General features: G+C 42.7%; 2 protein-coding genes across 3 annotated transcripts; both read left to right on the top strand.

Moving 5' to 3' along the window:
* The first annotated feature begins 1,049 nt into the window (after positions 1-1,049).
* Positions 1,050-3,906, top strand: rpain (RPA interacting protein). 2 transcript variants are annotated; one of them, XM_086290510.1, is made up of 7 exons: positions 1,050-1,368; positions 1,468-1,659; positions 1,902-1,974; positions 2,054-2,165; positions 2,431-2,494; positions 3,525-3,662; positions 3,775-3,906. In XM_086290510.1, the coding sequence occupies exons 1-7, from the start codon at positions 1,297-1,299 to the stop codon at positions 3,802-3,804; spliced, it is 681 nt and encodes a 226-aa protein (XP_086146636.1). In that variant the 5' UTR covers positions 1,050-1,296; the 3' UTR covers positions 3,805-3,906. The 2 variants fall into 2 exon arrangements, with proteins under 2 accessions (XP_086146636.1, XP_086146635.1); XM_086290509.1 differs by having other exon boundaries at positions 1,063-1,368; positions 3,522-3,662.
* Positions 3,907-4,971: 1,065 nt separating this feature from the next.
* LOC147331749 (26S proteasome non-ATPase regulatory subunit 11A) lies at positions 4,972-16,981 on the top strand. Its single transcript, XM_086287954.1, has 13 exons — positions 4,972-5,130; positions 5,841-5,942; positions 7,933-8,129; positions 8,588-8,645; positions 8,853-9,047; positions 9,137-9,281; positions 9,398-9,458; positions 11,036-11,098; positions 11,232-11,357; positions 11,479-11,514; positions 11,634-11,685; positions 13,660-13,803; positions 15,715-16,981. The coding sequence occupies exons 1-12, from the start codon at positions 5,040-5,042 to the stop codon at positions 13,800-13,802; spliced, it is 1,269 nt and encodes a 422-aa protein (XP_086144080.1). The 5' UTR covers positions 4,972-5,039; the 3' UTR covers position 13,803; positions 15,715-16,981.
* The last annotated feature ends 655 nt before the right edge of the window (positions 16,982-17,636 follow it).

Raw genomic sequence — 17,636 nt, 5'->3', positions numbered from 1 at the left:
GTGTCTAATCTATAGATATAATAGATATAGATATAATTTATTTCGAACATGCAAATATAATTGAAATAACAACAGAAAAAAACAAAAAACAAAACTTAAAAATCATCAAGTTTTCATGAATATATCTTTGTCTACAGAATGCGTATGCTCGAAAAGGAGTAGATGAAGTTTACACTTTTCTTGTTCCTACCCCCTTATTTCAAATTTCATTGCTTACAAATCCATATCCAGGATTCAACATTATTTGATCATATATGGTTAACTATGTACAAGTCTAACACATTGAACATACACAAATAAAAACCATTTTCAGCACGTAAACCAGAACAACAACAAACTACATTTTTACATAAACGAATCACCCTGTCTATAACACCCGCTTAATCTCTGAGCTTGTTTTATATCTATGTGACAAACACCTTAATGAACACTTAAGGTTGGGTTACTCAGGCCTTGATCTATATAAAACAAAAAAATGAGGACACAATGAGACAACTCAGTCACTGAGAGGAAGATTTCTTATATTCATGCAATTTATTATTTTTGAACAATCATGTGAATTTTTGTATTGATGTACTTGTCTTGATTTCATCTGTACAGGTGTTCCACACACTAACTCCTCTGACTGTAATGCTCTGATATTTTACATTTGTCCTTACTACTGCCCTGCTGAACACAAGGATTCCTCTCAGGTCATGAGTATTTGGTCTTATTTGGAACAAGTTCTGAATGTTGTGGGGAAAAGATTTATTTGCTGCTTTATACATTGTTTGCACTTTAAATTTGAGAATATTTAATTTGATAAAAAGTGGATTTGATGGTTCCCTTGAAGTAGCTTTATTTATTATCCTTATTGCTCTTTTTTGCAGAATGTATATTGGATAAGTGTGTGTCTTATACGTGTTTCCCCACACTTCCACACAGTATGTCATGTATAATAGAACAATAGAGAGTATATAATGATGTTTGATTTATGAGATCCTTGACCTTATAGAGACTTCGATATTTTGCCTCTGATATGAGTAATGTGGGGAATCCAATTATTCATTACCCATATTATTTCAATTCTTTAAAGCTGACAGGACTTTTATTTTATTTATTTTATTATTTATTTATCTATTGTTTTAGTATTTTTCAGTCAAAAACGACATAACCCATCATGCAATCCGGTCCAGTACACGTCAACTTCCGGGTGGCGGGGCGTAAAGCCGGAATGTTTTGATTTTGAAGTCTTCTCCAACTTTAGCCGGTTGTTTCAAAGAGCAATTGTAAACGGACATCCTCCACAGACGGTTGATGGACGCTCTGCACAGGCACCGCTCACTTTATAAAGGAACGACTCCGCCATGGAGAGAAACATATCGCAAGGTATTGCAAGGTGTCGGAGAGCTAGTTAGCTAGCGTGTTGCTAACTTTTTCAGGCTATGACTCTAACGCTGCAGTGCGATATTTTCTTGTGCTTTTAAGCGCTGTGTAGACAGGCTAAAAAACAGTCGGGCCAGGCTGCTGGAGAAATACCGGCAAATGGGGGAGAGCCAGCAGTGTAGCAGCTCCGGGGCCTCCATCATCGTCCAGGAGGTGATGGAGGAGGAGTGGAGCGCGCTGCAGTCCGAGGACCAGAGACTGCCCTCACTGTGGGGACCTGCGGGCATGGCAGAGGTCTGTCTCTCCCAGCATATCCTCATTTCTTATTAGGAATGTCTTCTGTGTTTGGATTTCGTTTGTCTCTCATTATTTGGTCATTTTTAGCTGTTAATTTAGATACAAATCTTTATAATGTGAAAACTGCTTTGGCGTTCACACTGTGCTGCATGTAAAGGCTTGATTACAATCACTGAGAGCAGACGAGAGCTTAGTTGGTGTAATCTGAAGGAGAACTGGTCTGACACTTTTCTTTACAGATGTTGGGTGTAATGAGGGAGTACGATGAACTGGCGGTGCTTGAGGAAATCCAGCAGGAGCTCATGTCTGAAGGTAACACGGGTATTTTCAGTGGAGATCCAGCCTGTGTGATCCTGTTGATTCTGAGCCTCTGTGTTTCTCTGTGCTGCAGAGATGTCCATTATTGAAGAGTACGAGAAGAACCAGCTGTTTGAGCAGCAGTACATATCATCTGTCGTGGAAGGAATGGATGAGATGCGTATTATTTGCCCCATATGTCACACGTGAGTTTGGAAATCAATCGCTTTAAACACGTGACAGCAACAATTGGTTGTTTCTCATTTCGCGATTTCTAACTGGGATTTAAAGCGGTCGACTTGCCTTAAAATGTTTTCTGTCAGAGCGGTCGCACGCACACTTTCTTCTTTGTCACAAATAGAATCTGAAGGCCATTTCACACCGAGTGTGTCATGAAACACTGACATGAAATTCAGAATTTTTGGCATGCGATCCTGTCAGTCAACCTGAGCTTGCTTCTTAATCTTACAGGAACAACTTGAACCTCAACAGCTTCTTTATCTCCTGCCCCTGTGGAGTTTATATCAACACTAAGGTTTGTCTGCTGAACTCTAATCTATTAAAAAAAACAACTCATTATGAAGGCTTCACTAACTTTAGAAATCATAGCTGGTTGGCACTCTGTTATTGTCCATGATAGCCTTATTTCTGTCAGTTTGCATCGTAAATTCAGTCTTTGTTCTCCTCCTTAATAATTTGACACAGTTTCGTAGGCCTGTGTGTTCTTCCCCTGTCCCAGCAGCCGTCTGTCCCGAGTTTAGATTTAGGCTAAAATGCCCCAAAAGTGACAACCTGCTCCTCTCTGTGTGTACGGGCACACAGTGCTGTGTCAGCTCGATTGCCTTAGTGAGGAGATTCCTTCACAGTGTATTCCCTAGCCTGTTCATCCTAACCACAACAATTATGGTTGCATGAAAAAGAACAGGCCATTATAAAAACTAAGCTTTTAAAATGATCTAAATACAACTACAGAACCTTGCAAAAGCACCTTTAGCTGCAATAACCTGAAGCCATCATTTCCTGTATTACCACCAGAATTTTGCTCTTAAGTTTCTACCACAACATTTCAGTATTTTTTCTTCTTCTGAGCCCTTCTGTTGTTGTTGCTGTTCTTGGATCATTGTCCTGTTGCATGATCTAGTTTCAGCCCAGCTGTAACTGTTGGACTAATGTCCTCACATTTGACTCTTCAGATGTGTGACTCTGTTACTGCAAGGCGCCCAAATCATGACCCCTCCTCCACTGTGCTTCACAGCTGTTATGGCCAAACATCTCCACTTGTAGTATTAAAAGGAATTTGTTCTTTTGGTTTTCCTTGTAGTTCCTTCATATGCAGCCTTCCAGACCTAAGCTGAGCTACTGTGTTCTTTTTAGAGACTTGGCAAACCTGCTGAGGACCAGATGTTTTATTTGAAAACTTTCTTATTAGAATGACTGTACGGACTGTCTTGATTTGAATAAAATAAAAATAGTGTACGTGGCTAAAATATGCTGAAAGCCTGTGAAGGTAAAGGAGGAGGAGAGAAAGTGGAAACATGATGAAATGTCTGCATTGTCCTTAGAAGCAGAGCATCACTCCTGATGTCCTGCAGCATCTTCTGGAGTCCAGGGTGTCGGAGCACATGGAAGACTGTCTCCACAACCCGGTGTTCTCTGTAGCTCCTAACATAGAAGGCTCTCCCAACCTCATGATAAGCTGCAAGGTATGGTGCCCGTTCATCCACACAGCTCGCACGTCAAGTGTCATTAACGTCTCAGAGTTTGAGGTGCTGTCGGTCTAAAACATCCAGATGTTCTCGTTTACTCTCACTTTAGGTTTGTGACTACCTATCCATCGTCCTGTGAACGCAGACGGCTGTCATGAGTGACTCCACTCGTGAGATTTGATTTTGAGTTTTTTGTGCTCTTTGTATATTTTATTAAATAAAGGCAATTTTGTATATTAAACGGATGATGACGTTTCTTTTCTTTCCTTTTTTAGCTCGGTAGAGTCGAGCTCTGATTTTCTCACTTTATCTCAGTCATGATGAAAATAAACTCAAGAATAAAACAAAAAATATACACAATATATACAATTTAGACAGTTTAACATTATTACGCTTGTCTGAGTTTACACAGCATATCATAAATGGCAAAGCTGTCACTGCTAAACTTCACCAAAAACTAGGAGCAAAACAGAAACAGTGTTGGTTTTCTAAACAATAATCGTGCTTGAGTTTTACTTTTTTTTCTTTCATGCTTGTAGAACAAAATGACTGGTTTTAAATCAGAAGTTAGTCAAACTGGTCTCTGCATATACAGCTACCACTGGAAAAACCCAGAAACGATTCTAATGGTCAAATCACGTCTTTATTGATATACTCAGATGGCAAAACTCACCGTTAAGGGTAAAGTGGAAGCAGTTAAATGTTGTCTTTATGGGGAAAAAGTTAATATTTGCACCTTTACTGTATGTAAAGGATGTAGCTACATTCTGCTAACTCCCTGGTTTGGAAAGTCCCTTTGTAAAACCTGAGTGGTGTAGTTTTTTGTGTAAATGAGTGCACTGCACGGTACCATCATTTAGAACATATAAACCATGCTGTGTTCAGTATGAGTTAAAACTGAAAATTGAGCCCATCAGCAAAGTGTTTATTGAGGACACTACTGTAACACGTGATGTGTTTTTTGCACAAGAGAAAGGGGTTTAAAGCCCCGTCGCATTGGTTTGAAAACTGGAATATGTGTCCATCTTTAATATACAGTCTTTCCCTTGCTGCGTAAAAACCCATTCCTCAGCATTTTTATAAAAACTTGTCACAGAAATGGCCTCGTTGAGGCTCTGCAGCCCCAGTCATTAACGCTCTGCATTAATGACTGGAGGAAACATGTATGTTAAAAATTGTTAAAACATAATTAACAAATGAGACAGTTAATGCTGTGCATTGCTGTTAGAGCTTAATATGCCGTGAAACTTTTCCAAGCGCCGTTTCCCAGCGTAGTACTGGGCGCGACCTGTAGAGGGAGACATTGTTCCAACCCTGTGAACGACCTGACCGGAAAACCACCAGCCAAGTGGAGCGGAGGCAGGCAGAGGAAAGATGGCAGCCGCGGCAGTGGCTGAGTTTCAGAGAGCACAGTCTCTTCTTGGAACAGACCGGAATGCCTCTATTGATATCTTACATTCAATAGGTAAATATATTCCGCAAAACGTGGCGCTAGAGAGAAAGTTATTTCACGAGTAGACACAGAGCCTTTTACTTTGCTCCATCAGTCCTGGAGCAGCTCAGTTAGCCAGGCTTGCTCTTTGCTCGCTAGGTAGCGGCTAAGCTAACGCGAGCTAGCTAGCTCAGTGCTGCCCGTGTCTTTTTGCCGACTGCTTTGCACAGTGAGTCAGCAGCAGCGGGCTAGCCGGCTAGCAATATACCGGCTAGCTTATTAGACAAGCTAATGTTAGCTACCCCGCTCATTCATTTGACAGTGACTTGGGTGACAGCTGGCTAGTTAATGTTAGCTAGCAGCCAGCGTTGTTAGCAGCTATCCCTTGTCTAGTCAGATGACAGGCCGACAAAGAAACTTAAGTGAAAATGAGTTTGTTGCCTAATATCACCGTCTTAATCATAACGCATGTCAGTGCGGGGTTGTGATTCTTTCTGTCGTTTGTAAAGGCTTAGCGGTTTAGTCGCCAATGCCGTTTATTGTTTCACTGTGACAGCTCCGGTATTTCGCAGCGTCTGGAGCCTCTTGGCTGCTCGCCACCCACCTCATTCCGCTCATGATAGCTATATCTTGTAGCGTTAAGAGACGGAGTGGTAATGGGACATCTGCATTTTCACTGTTTGTATATCGCGGTGATTCACGTTAACACGGATCAGATGACATCATCATTATGTGTGTTGTAGTGAAGCGGGACGTCCAGGACAGCGATGAGGAGGCGGTGCGTGTCAAAGAACAGAGCATCCTGGAGCTGGGGGGGCTGCTGGCGAAGACGGGACAGGCCGCAGGTAAACACAACGCAGTGTCCTGATTTTTAACACACTGTTTATGATTTGTTTACATACGTTGTGAATGTTGAGCAGCTAGACCAATAGGAAACCAACTTTAACCAACTCTTGTTTGGGCGTCTTGATGAAACCTTTGAGCAAACTCCTGAAAAACCTGATCAAGTACGATTGTTGTGTGTCCTAGGAGTTTGTTCTGGTCTAGGGGTTTGGTTGAATCATCAGGTTTGCTAAGAAAGGTTCATAAGTGAGTGAATGAAGTGAACCAGAAGTTAGGAAAGGTGTTTCATTGCTTCCTTCATTACCCCCTTTAGTTATGGATTCACTGGACCACTGAAAGGCAAAGAGACTGGATGAAAAATTATATTTTTGCCCTCTCAGTGTGAGCAGGACTGGAATGACCAACATGTTTACAGGCTTCCCGGCTGACATGGGCAGATGCCAGATCTCTGGACATAATGGTGTCACACAGGTCACAGCTAGGTTTGATAAAACTCGCTGTTCAGGGAAGCAAATAGGCAACACTACTGAAGCTTGATTTAGGCTTCTGCGGGAAACAATTGGGTTCGAATTTTAATGTAAGCTGTGATGTAGATCTGATGCAGAAGTATAATATATAAGTGACGAAGACTATCATGTCAATGAGTTCTGTCACTTCCTAGTATACTGACAGGCCTGTGTCTTGAACACCCACAGCTGAATTCTGAACCTTCGTGAAATCAGCTTGCTATGAAATTGTTTGGTATTGTATTAAATATGATGGTGGTGGGCTCTGTAGTGTAAATGTTTACATTCATCTAACACATGACAGGTCCTGGGTTCGAGACCAGGAGGAGTTATAAATACCTGCGAGGGTTGTGTCAGGAAGTGGGAAGAAAATCACGTCAAGGATGTAGATCCAGCTGCTGTGGACGCAGCAACTGAAAGAAACTTCATTTGAAACGATAAAAGTGAAATTTTTGCCATGTTTTAGGGTGATCATTAATTAACTGACTGCTGAGATAATGAAAGCCTTTATAAGAAAAAAGTTCATGTGGCTAATGGTAGCAGAAAAGAGATTACGTGAGCAGCATTTCTTAATACAGCTGTTTGATTTGACTGCTAATGAAGTGGTATGTTTGAGTTTCCTTGTTTGTGTAACCAGAATAAAACACCGACTATGATAATATAGGCATTGAAACTGTGCTTTTTGTAGTTCGACATTGGGACAAAGTAGTTTGAACACTTCAGACCCACAACATCAAAATTCACTGTCCCCTGTGAGGCTTTCTTTGTCTAAAGCCTTTAAGGAGAACCTAAAATCTCCTTCACATCTGTCATTAACTCCATGACGTTTTCACAATGAGGTCAACATAAGGTGACTGATTTTTGCCATGAAATCTGCCATGACTGATCCAGGGAAGAACATATGGAAGAGGCAAATGAAAGGAAACGTGCCAGGAGCTAGTAGAGAGGTGGGCTGCAGAGGCTTTGCAGGGTGCTCACTCTGCAAAGTCCTAAACCAACTGGGCCTAACAGGAGTGGCTAGGAAGAGCGCCTTCTGGTCTGTAGGTGAAGCCACAGAGAAGGCCACAAGGTGGCTGTGGATAAAGAGGACTGATCCATGGGTGGCTGCTGCTGGGATGCAGGCTGGGGTCTGATCAACCTTTGCTGGGTCGCCTGGGTGTAGGTGTCCGATGTTGAATGACCTGAAAGACCTGAATGCTGACAACTGCTGAGGACTTTAAAGGATCGAGTTTGTATTTTTATTGGCAGCAGTGAATGACACAGGCCATTCTTTTAAGTTGTCGGTTGAGTCCAAAGACAGAAAACATTGAGGTTTGTGACTTACAGATGAATCATAAGACATGTGGCTTTATTGAAATCTAAAAGTAACAGACTTAGCTTTTTCCTCCATTACTGAGAAAACAGTTTGAAGTTGCCTTTTTCTGAAATTGCAGTTTGTTTTTATTTGCCCAGATAAATAATTTTTTTCTATTTATCCTCTTCTCAGAGCTCGGGGGGCTGCTAAAATATGTCCGGCCCTTCCTCAACTCCATCTCCAAGGCCAAGGCAGCCCGGCTGGTCCGCTCCCTGCTGGACCTGTTCCTGGACATGGAGGCTGCCACGGGTCAGGAGGTAGAGCTCTGCCTTGAATGCATAGAGTGGGCCAAGGCTGAGAAGAGGACCTTCCTCAGACAGGCGCTAGAGGTGAGATGTGCTGCCGTTATGCCTCAACTGCACTGATCACTTTGTTCAGTGGCCAGGTCTTTACCTTTCACGTTTATTTGGGCGAGCAGTAACGCTCTGTGAACAGGCGGATGTGTTTAGTTCCCTTTTTTATTATAGTCTAGTCTTTTCTTGTGGGAAAGAAAAAGTGAGAAGGAAAAACTCCCTTTTAACAGGAAGAAGACCAGGATCAGGATTGGAAGACACCCAGAGAGTAATAATAATAACTTAATTTGTACAGCACTTTATTTTTTTACCCATGGGAACCTAATAATAACATATAGCAGAGCTACAAACTAAATCTCAATAATCTGGATTGTGAGCAGCAAAGGAACCCAGCTCATCACCCTTTACATATCCCAGGATGTTCTTATCAGCAGAAATTAACAGTTTTTCAGGTTTACATTCAGGGGGAGAAATAACCTCTCCTCTCTCCTCAGGCTCGACTCATCTCACTGTACTTCGACACAAAGTGCTACCAGGAGGCTCTGCAGCTTGGTGGGTGAAAATCTCCTCACATTTCAGTTTTTAATTTGCCTGACAAGACAAACCTTGTGTGTACAACTTGCAGAAAACATATTAGTGTTCTATAAAACTATTTTTTAAAACAGTTTTAGTCCTTATTTAAGGACTCCAGGTTTTCCGCCTGTCTGAAGAAGAATCTCACGCTGAGATCTGACTCTACTGCATGTCTTCTTTCTCCAGGCTCCCAGTTGCTGCAGGAGCTCAAGAAGATGGATGATAAGGCCCTGCTAGTGGAGGTTCAGCTGCTGGAGAGTAAGACATACCACGCCCTCAGTAACCTGCCCAAGGCCCGCGCAGCCCTCACGTCTGCTAGGACAACCGCCAACGCCATCTACTGCCCGCCCAAACTACAAGCAGCTTTAGACATGCAGTCAGGTACCCTTCGTAAAAGCAAGAAACAAATCAAAATGCGCGTCTGTGCAGCGTTGCCAGCTTGACATTTGTATGTGCTCACGTGTTTCCAGGGATCATTCATGCAGCGGAGGAGAAAGACTGGAAGACGGCTTACTCCTACTTCTACGAGGCCTTCGAGGGCTACGACTCCATCGACAGCCCCCGAGCCATCACAGCCCTCAAATACATGCTGCTCTGCAAAATCATGCTCAATGCGTAAGTGCTCTACATCACTGGGGCCTTTAGAGGTTAATACAGCTACTGGAAATACAAAACTCTGTTTCCAAAGGGGTCGCCATGCTGTGTCTGACATATCTGCTTCTCTGCCTCAGGCCAGAAGATGTCCAGGCCCTCATTAGCGGCAAGCTAGCTCTGCGGTATGCCGGCAGACAGGTATCACTCTTTGTTTCAACTTTTTATTTTACTTAAAATACAATAGACTTTGCCTGGAACTGTTATTTCTATCCTAGCCAGACTTCAAAAAGGATGTGGAGCTTTGGATTGCTCTGTGCATGGTCCTGTAATCCAGATAAAGATGGACTAAGGTCGTGTCCAAATTCATGGGCTGCATCCTCCTGAGGACCCGGCCTTCGCGGTCTACATGGGCCGGGTCCTCAGAAGGTTGGGTAGGCCGGAAGTAAACGGCCGTGAAATTGGACAGTCTAGCCTTCTGATTAGCGTCCCCGCTGTCTTGGTGGAGTTTAATAAACTCCGCCGCCTGCTCCTTGCTGTCTAAAATATAACGGTACACTGGAGTAAATTCTCGACTGTCTCATACTTCTGTTTAATCAGTTTTCTGTTTGACGTTTAGTCAGCTGTGTAAAAACCAAGGAGGAACCCACCTGGGGGATTAATAAAGTTTTATTTAATCTAATCTAATAACTTTAATCTCAGCCAAACCGATTTACTCACAAACAAACAAAACACTGAAAAAAGCCCAACAATAACATTTTTAGGTTGTCTAAGTGACTTATATATTACATTTAACCCGAGCAGCGATAGTCCGCGATGATCTGAAAATGATGTGCCGGGAGTTGTGCCGTTCTCGGCCGCATCAGTAACCCTCGAGCTCCCGGCTAGCTGTCGAGCTGGTGGGTAGCAGACGCCTCCGAAAACGTCGAAGCACTTTTGCAAATATGGGATATCTTGATAAACCGAGCAGATATTTGATGTTTACACAACTACTTTCTCGCCTGAAAATATGTTAAAAGTTTATTTTGTGACCCAGAAAGATTAGTATGAGTAATTTTAAAACTTAGTAGCGGCCGCCATTGTTGGAAACTGGAGTTTGGCTGGGCCGCGCTATGAATTCTGGGATATGGTAGGCCACGAAGGACACACCCGACCCATCCTTCAAATTCGGGGAAAAGGAGGACGCATTTGTCGGCTGCATTCGGAGGAGTCTACGAATTTGGACAGCCTTCGGCGCGTCGCTGTGACGTAATCGGTCTACAAATGCGGCCTCAGGAGGCCTCATGAATTTGGACACGACCTTAGTGATGGGCTAGCATTGCTTAAGTCTGCTTTTGAATTACTTTCTTTTGGAGCCAGAAGTGACCCAGTTAACCGTGTTTGTGGTTGTAGCACAAACACATGTAAATAAGCCTGGTATTTGTAGCATCCACATGTTGCTGCTTAATCTCACCCCAGCTGAACACCTGTTGGAGGTTTTGGACCGATGCGTTTGCACAACAGCAAATGAGGGAATGTGTTTTGGAAGCATGACGTTCCATCCCTCCAGTAGAGTTGCAGAGACGTGATCTTCACTTTGCACCATGAGCTGCATAATATGCTGTGTGAGAATGGGTGGCCGTGGCAACAGTAACCATTTTACCTCAAATGGACGGCTTTCTGCAGGATTTACTGTATATTTGTGAACACTTGGTTGTTTTGTGTCCAGTATCTGTCAGTAAAAGCTGTTCGGTCATGTTGACTCTACTGTTATCCATCCCTCTCTTTCTCTCCCACAGACAGACTCGCTGAAATGTGTGGCACAAGCCAGCAAGAACCGGTCGCTGGCAGACTTTGAAAAGGTGAGTGTATGTAGAGTTTGATGACTTTTTCCTTGACATTGTGGTTAGTAGACTGGTTTGTGTGGGTTACATTTTCAGTTGTAATAATATTTGAACCCCCTCCTGTCATTTGCCCTCTACTTCCCCTCCCCAGGCACTAACAGAGTACAAAGCAGAGCTGCGGGATGATCCCATCATCAGCACCCACCTGACCAAGCTGTATGATAACCTGCTGGAGCAGAACCTCATCAGGGTCATCGAGCCATTCTCCAGGGTCCAGGTAATCCTCTCCAGTCACTTCTGACAGATATGAACATGGCTCATATAGAATAACAGCTACCTGTGTAGTGTGCTGATTACTGCTTAGTGTTTATAAGCACTCGTATTCTCTTCTCTGACAGATAGCACACATTTCCTCCCTCATCAAACTCTCTAAGGTAAGGTTTTGCTCTTGCTGGTTAGTATTTCATTTTCATTATGCACCAGTTGCCTGCTTTAAGTATTTCCAAAAGGTTTATATTGTGATCGCTGCACTCATGCTGTGTCTGTCTTGCAGGGAGACGTGGAGAGGAAATTATCACAAATGATCTTGGATTCGAAGTTTCATGGTACGTGTGAGCGTTTTTTGTCAATGAATACTTGGGTTGTGTACATGATATGGGTGGTGTAATGTCTTAGGAATGAAAGGATGCCACATGGTTTGATGGAAATAAAAACGATCAACCTACACAGGGCTGAATTCAAAGACACAAGTAATAAATGATGGAGTGGGCTTGTCCATTTTGCCAAAATGCCACAATAGTAGCTCAGAATGGTACTGTAGATGATGGATGGTGTCCAGCAGAATCTCCTCCCAGATCTGGACCAGGGCATCACTGAGCTCCTGGACAGTCTGAGATGTAACCAGAACATAATGTCCCAGAGGTGTTCTGTTGGATTTAAGTCAGGCCAGGATGGAGGCCAGTCAGTGGTATCAATTCCTTTATCTGTCAGGAACTTCCTGCATCCTCTCACCATATAAGGCTGGGCATTTTCGTGCACCAACAATAACCAAGGACCAGCATGGGAGTAGGGTCTTACACTGGGTCCAAGGATTCTATCCTATTGCCTAACAGCAGTCGGGGTGTCTGTAGAACTATGTGTGTCCCTCCATGGATATGCCTCCCCAGACCATCACTGACCCACCAAACTGGTCATGCTGAACGATGTTACAGGCGGGATACGTCTCCATGGCTACTCCAGACCCTTTAACGCCTGTCACAGGTGTTCAGGGTAAACCTGCTCTCACCTGTACAGATTGCTATTGTCAGACCTTCCAATTCTGCTGTTCTACAGCAAATGCAAGTCGGAGTCCAGGGTGTCGGGCAGTGAGCACAGGGAAAACTAGAGGATATCGGGCCCTCAGGTCACCCTGACAAAGTCTGTTTCTGATTGTTTGGTCAAACAAATTCACACCTGTGGCTGCTGGAGTTCACTTTGAAGCTCTGGCAGTGCTCATCCTGTTCCTGCTTGCACAAAGGAGCAGGTATTGATCCTGCTGATGTGTTGAGGATCTTCTACGTCCCTGTCCAGCTCTCCCAGAGTAACTGTCTGTGTCCTGCAGCCTCCACAGTCTCATGTTCTTGAGACTGTCCTGGGAGACACAGCAAACCTTCTGACAATGAGGTGGCTGTAGCTCAGGCGGTAGAGCAGGTCATCTACTGATCGGAAGGTTGGTGGTTCGATTCCTGGCTTCCCCTAGTCTGCATGCCAAATATCCTTGGGCAAGGTAGTAACCCCAAATTTCTCTCCGACGCATCCATCGGAGGGTGAATGCTACTTAGAACAATGTGCTTGTGTGAATGGGTGAATGCACAAGTTGTGTAAAGCGCTTTGAGTGCTCAGAAGAGAAGAAAAGCGCTATATAAGAACCAGTCCATTTACCATTTACCATCCTGGAGTAGTTGGACTACCCGTGCAGGGTTCAGGTATCGCCTCATGCTACCAGTGGTGACGGTCACCTTAGCCAAATGCAAAACTAGTGAAAGATGAGAAAGGATAAAATGTCTTCCAGCTGTAAAACCAGTCCTGTTTTGAATGTTGTCTCATTGTTGCTGTTAATCAGCTGAAACTCTGCTACTTCACATCAATGTCCCACAAGTTTAACTGACTTGATGCTACAAGTGTTCTTTGATTCTTGAGCGAGGTATATAAAGTGGATATCTGATACACTAAGTTTTCTTTGCTTAAGCAAAGTCCTTGGGACAATATTTTAAGCTACAGGTAGAGTAGCTCAATAACTGTTGACCTTTGCATATGTTTGCATATATATAACAACTAAAGCAGTTTTACGAAAGTTTAACAAGAAGCCCGCAAATATTCCGATCAGCTGACGGCTGTCTATTTATGTTCAAACATTAATTGTCCCTGATCAAAGGTCTTTTTTAAAAATAGAATTTAATTGTGCAGTATGGTTTATAACGTTCACTCACAGTCCCAGTCCTGATGCAGGTCTTCTATACATCACTGTGTACGAGTGTTTTCCTCTTTAAATAATGATGTTTTGTGGCTCTTTCCTGCTTTCACTCCTTCCTACTCCACAGGTATTTTGGACCAAGGTGAAGGCGTCCTGATTGTGTTTGATGAGCCGGTGGTGGATAAGACGTACGAGGCGGCACTAGAGACCATTCAGAACATGAGCAAAGTGGTGGACTCTCTCTACAACAAAGCCAAGAAGCTTACATAAGGTGAGTCTGATTGAGATCATTCACATGCACTGTAGAAAGATGCTTTTACTTCATTCCAGCAGTCTTGAGCAGTGATGAAGTAACTACACAATAAAGTGAGTTACTCTCCAAAGTATGAATTTTATTTTAATTTCTAAATATTTGGAATCCATGAATCAGTAAAATGTGTGTCTGGCTCTGCAGATTTAAAGGAGGCCAAGACCAATCCTGTAAAAATGAAACCTCGGAGCTTATTTGTGGTGACTCTGACCTGTTTACTGTAAGGTATAGAAAACCTCCGTCAGCCTGTTTGTTACTGAATTAAAGATCAGAACCAGGGGTTCAGTTAGATGCCGCTGCCGTCTCTTTCTGTCACATAACTCGTATTCACCTGCCAACTGTGAGTCTGGGTGTGGTGTTTGCCTTCAGCATGATCATTATTGACTCACAGCGAGTTGAAGGTCCTGTAGTTAGCGGTTTAGTGTGAGTGTTTACTGCTTCACCTCCATCTCATCGCTGTAAACTGAGCCTCTTTGGAGTTTTGGACTGATGGACGACGAGATGAGATTTAAAGGTTTTAAAATGTGTTTTGACAGGTAAGATTGGGAATCGTTTGAGTGAATAGTTCTCCAGGATTTAATGATTTCATCAATTATTCTGGTAGCTGATGAAAATTGATTGAATAATTAATTAATGTTTTGCGGGTTTTTCAGTCAATACAGACTGATATGCGACGCAGCAGGAGAAAACACGGCTAAAGTCAAATATTTTTTGATGATTTCCTTTTTTTATGTTTCCTAAAATGAACAAAAAACCAGGTTTCATTTATGCATTTCAAAACACTTTGTACACGACGATGTCAAAATAGTCCATTCTTTGAGTTATTGTAGTTCAGTAATAATACAAACACGTAAATACACACTTATAGAACGATTGTAAATTTTTAAACTTGTCATTAAAAACTGCTGAAAAAGCAAAAGTCACCAGTGTCACTAACTGCAGATTTATGCTTCAGCAGAAAATCTCTACCTCAAGCACCTTGAGACTACTGTTGTTGTGATTTGGTGCTATATAAATAAAGTTTTGCCTCATTGTGAAAACACACAGCGATGCAGACTACAACTATTGTTGTGTTGATTCCTCGTGTGTATTACCGGCTACTTTTTCACTGCAGTTTTTTAATTTATCACAGAGAGAATAAAAATCACTGTCTCAGTATGAAGAATAATGATCCTTGCACTCATAAAGAATAACAAATGTCAGCAAATTCCTGGAGGGAGATATATGAAGAAGGTACACGGTGGTGTGGCTGCGCTGAGCCAGGGTTTCCTCCTCATGGCGTACAGGTTTGCTGAACAAGGACCTGGGTTACAAACGTGCTTTGTTTATTTGCAGTTTATTCATCAGAAGCTGTTCAAATGATATTTTCAGACATATTTTTGAGAGATTTTTTGCACACAATGAAGTTAAGATTACAAAATATTTGAAGGTCTGCTTGTTCTTGATTGTGTTTTTTTGTGTGTGTTTGTGCAGCCAGGATTCTGGTTCTGTATCTTTAGCTGAGTTTTTGTGTACTGGGTCACGTGTGTGACAGGTTGAGCACAACTCCTGCTGTAACAGGTCCAGAGGTTTTATAAATGACTTTATCACTGGCACAATAGTATGTAGGTGACAGGTTAAAAAGCGTGTGTCCGTCCTCAATCCTTGTAGGTAGCTGTCTGATCCCTCCATCACCCGACGTGCCCAATCCAATGTTCAGCACGTAGCACAGAAAAAAGAAGAGCGGTTTCTGTCTGCTCTGTAAATCAGAAGCAGCTAGCCTGGTCCCGAGTGTGGTGTGTCCTGCTGCCTGTAAGGCAAACATAAACTAACCTCATCCTGGTGTCTGTTGATCATTTTTTCTGTCTTGTTTGTCTTTATGGTTCTTCTCAGAGTGACACCATCTGTCCTCCTGTCTGGAGTGACGTGGGCCAGTCTGACCTTTGTCGATTGCTTCACTTCAACCCGGGAGGGACGAGGGGAGAAGGATGAGGAGATCACAAAACACTCAACAACCCAGCAAGCAAAACAACCAGCTGCCCCACTGAAGATGACCCAACAGAACAGCAAACTGACAGGGTGGACTGCCCGCTCCTCCTGGCCCTCCCTCAGCCCTCTGCTCTCCCGCCCCTCCTGTCACTGTCTCTTCCTTCCAATCTAATTGGGGTTGATCAGACACAAAGTGCTCCTCCCTATGGACAAATCCAGGCACTGCGCCTTTCTTCTTTTCTCCCACCACTGATTTTTACTGTATGTAAAATTGGATGAGCCTCTTTTCCTTTTCCCTTTTGTTTAGTTTTTATTTTGGTTCCTGTTTCTCTCTGCGCTGGCCATCAGGGAATCTTGTAAAATACCAGTAAAGAATACATATACAGCACTTATACATAAATGTATTATAAACAGACACACACGCACACACACACACACAAATGTTTGATCTGTTCTCAGAGTGTAAAAAAGGGTGAAGGTGGGTTGGTTGGTAGGTAGATCTGAATTCTACCTGCTCTGTTTAATTTTCCAGCCAACCCTGAAACCGAACATTTGAATTTTATCTGTTGTTGTGAAAAATGGACCCCGTGTTGTCCACAGGACATCAAACAGCCCTTCTTTCCTTACCACAACTTTTGCCACCCTCTCCCTTTAACGTTTTCACCCTAAGTGTGCTCATTCGCTCACTCACAAGGCATTCTGGGATTTGTGGACCATACAGGGAATTGCTCTTCTGTCCACTTGGGACCATGCCACAGGAAAAGGGGAGAACAGTCATCACACCATGCTGGGGTCTCCAATACCCCCTCCTCTCTCCTCCCCTCTGCACTCCCACCTCCTGTTTGTATATAACATTGCCAAGCGCCTCTGTTCATCCCAGGCCTGATGATGTATTCACACTGTTCCCCTTTTTTTATAATCCATAAGAACAGAGTATACCTTGCCACTGAGAGCTCGGTCAGTCACATGAAGAGCTTTTGAGGCTTAAGATATGACTTGATGGTGAACTCTGTGTTCTGAGATATGATGAGTCGGTTGTGCAGAAAAGGGCAGGCTTTGCTGAAGAAAATAAAGCTGTACATTTCTGGGAACTTAATTTTGCAAGGACTCAAAGGTTTACCATATATGACATAGAGAAAGAAAAATGCTAATAAAAAAGTCAAACCTGCAAGCGGTGTGCTTTTACAACACTGGGAATAATCACCCATTCACTCTTTATTGTTCCAGCAACTTTGGTAGTATGTTGAAAATGACATTTAACTTGTTTACTTGCCTGTAGTAAACTAACTGTCAACCAATGATATTGATGAGAACACAGTTGTTCAGTTAATTATAAGGGGAGTCTGCTGAGCATCTTCTGGGTGAGCCATGTAAAAGCTAGCATGTGAAGAAGGCTATACAATCAAAGGCAGTGGTTACAAAATCTGCTTTTACTAATTCCAATAAAGAAATGTATAATTAGCTAAAGGTAGCTGATACATTAATAGCAATGAATATGGAAATGGCTACAGTAGCTACAATTCAGGTTGAATGTGTTTATGAGCAGTTAGAGAAAACTCGGTGCAAGCTCAAGTATATTTCTGTTACTAAGGAAAACCAGTAAATGGTTAAGATGTTTTCTTTAAAGCAAAGAATGGTTAACCAAGAAACATACGAATAGATACAGTAACAGTTTCAGGTTGGCAAACATGCATTCTAAAGGCGATAGTTAGCTAAAAGTAAAGACTAACTTGCTAACATAGTTAGCTAAAAAGAAACAAGTATGTGGTTTACATGTGTTCCTAAAAGAGGGAGCTTCACAGTTAAAAGTGTTAAACTTGTGAACA

Source organism: Aulonocara sp. 'chitande type north' Nkhata Bay, linkage group LG4 (assembly GCF_057382095.1).
Source record: "Aulonocara sp. 'chitande type north' Nkhata Bay isolate Kocher_YH1m ecotype deep benthic linkage group LG4, A_spYH_male_GT1.1, whole genome shotgun sequence".
NCBI lineage: Eukaryota > Metazoa > Chordata > Actinopteri > Cichliformes > Cichlidae > Aulonocara > Aulonocara sp. 'chitande type north' Nkhata Bay.
This window is presented reverse-complemented; position numbering and strand designations above follow the sequence as displayed.

Bases quoted from the DNA above. Each gene is read 5' to 3' on its own strand.
- LOC147331749 (XM_086287954.1), top strand. From the start codon at position 5,040: ATGGCAGCCGCGGCAGTGGCTGAGTTTCAGAGAGCACAGTCTCTTCTT. The intron at 9,459-11,035 runs GTATCACTCTTT...TCTCTCCCACAG, and splicing joins TGCGGTATGCCGGCAGACAG to ACAGACTCGCTGAAATGTGT. The intron at 11,686-13,659 runs GTACGTGTGAGC...CCTACTCCACAG, and splicing joins CTTGGATTCGAAGTTTCATG to GTATTTTGGACCAAGGTGAA.
- rpain (XM_086290509.1), top strand. From the start codon at position 1,297: ATGGACGCTCTGCACAGGCACCGCTCACTTTATAAAGGAACGACTCCG. The intron at 2,166-2,430 runs GTGAGTTTGGAA...TTAATCTTACAG, and splicing joins ATTTGCCCCATATGTCACAC to GAACAACTTGAACCTCAACA. The intron at 3,663-3,774 runs GTATGGTGCCCG...CTCTCACTTTAG, and splicing joins ACCTCATGATAAGCTGCAAG to GTTTGTGACTACCTATCCAT.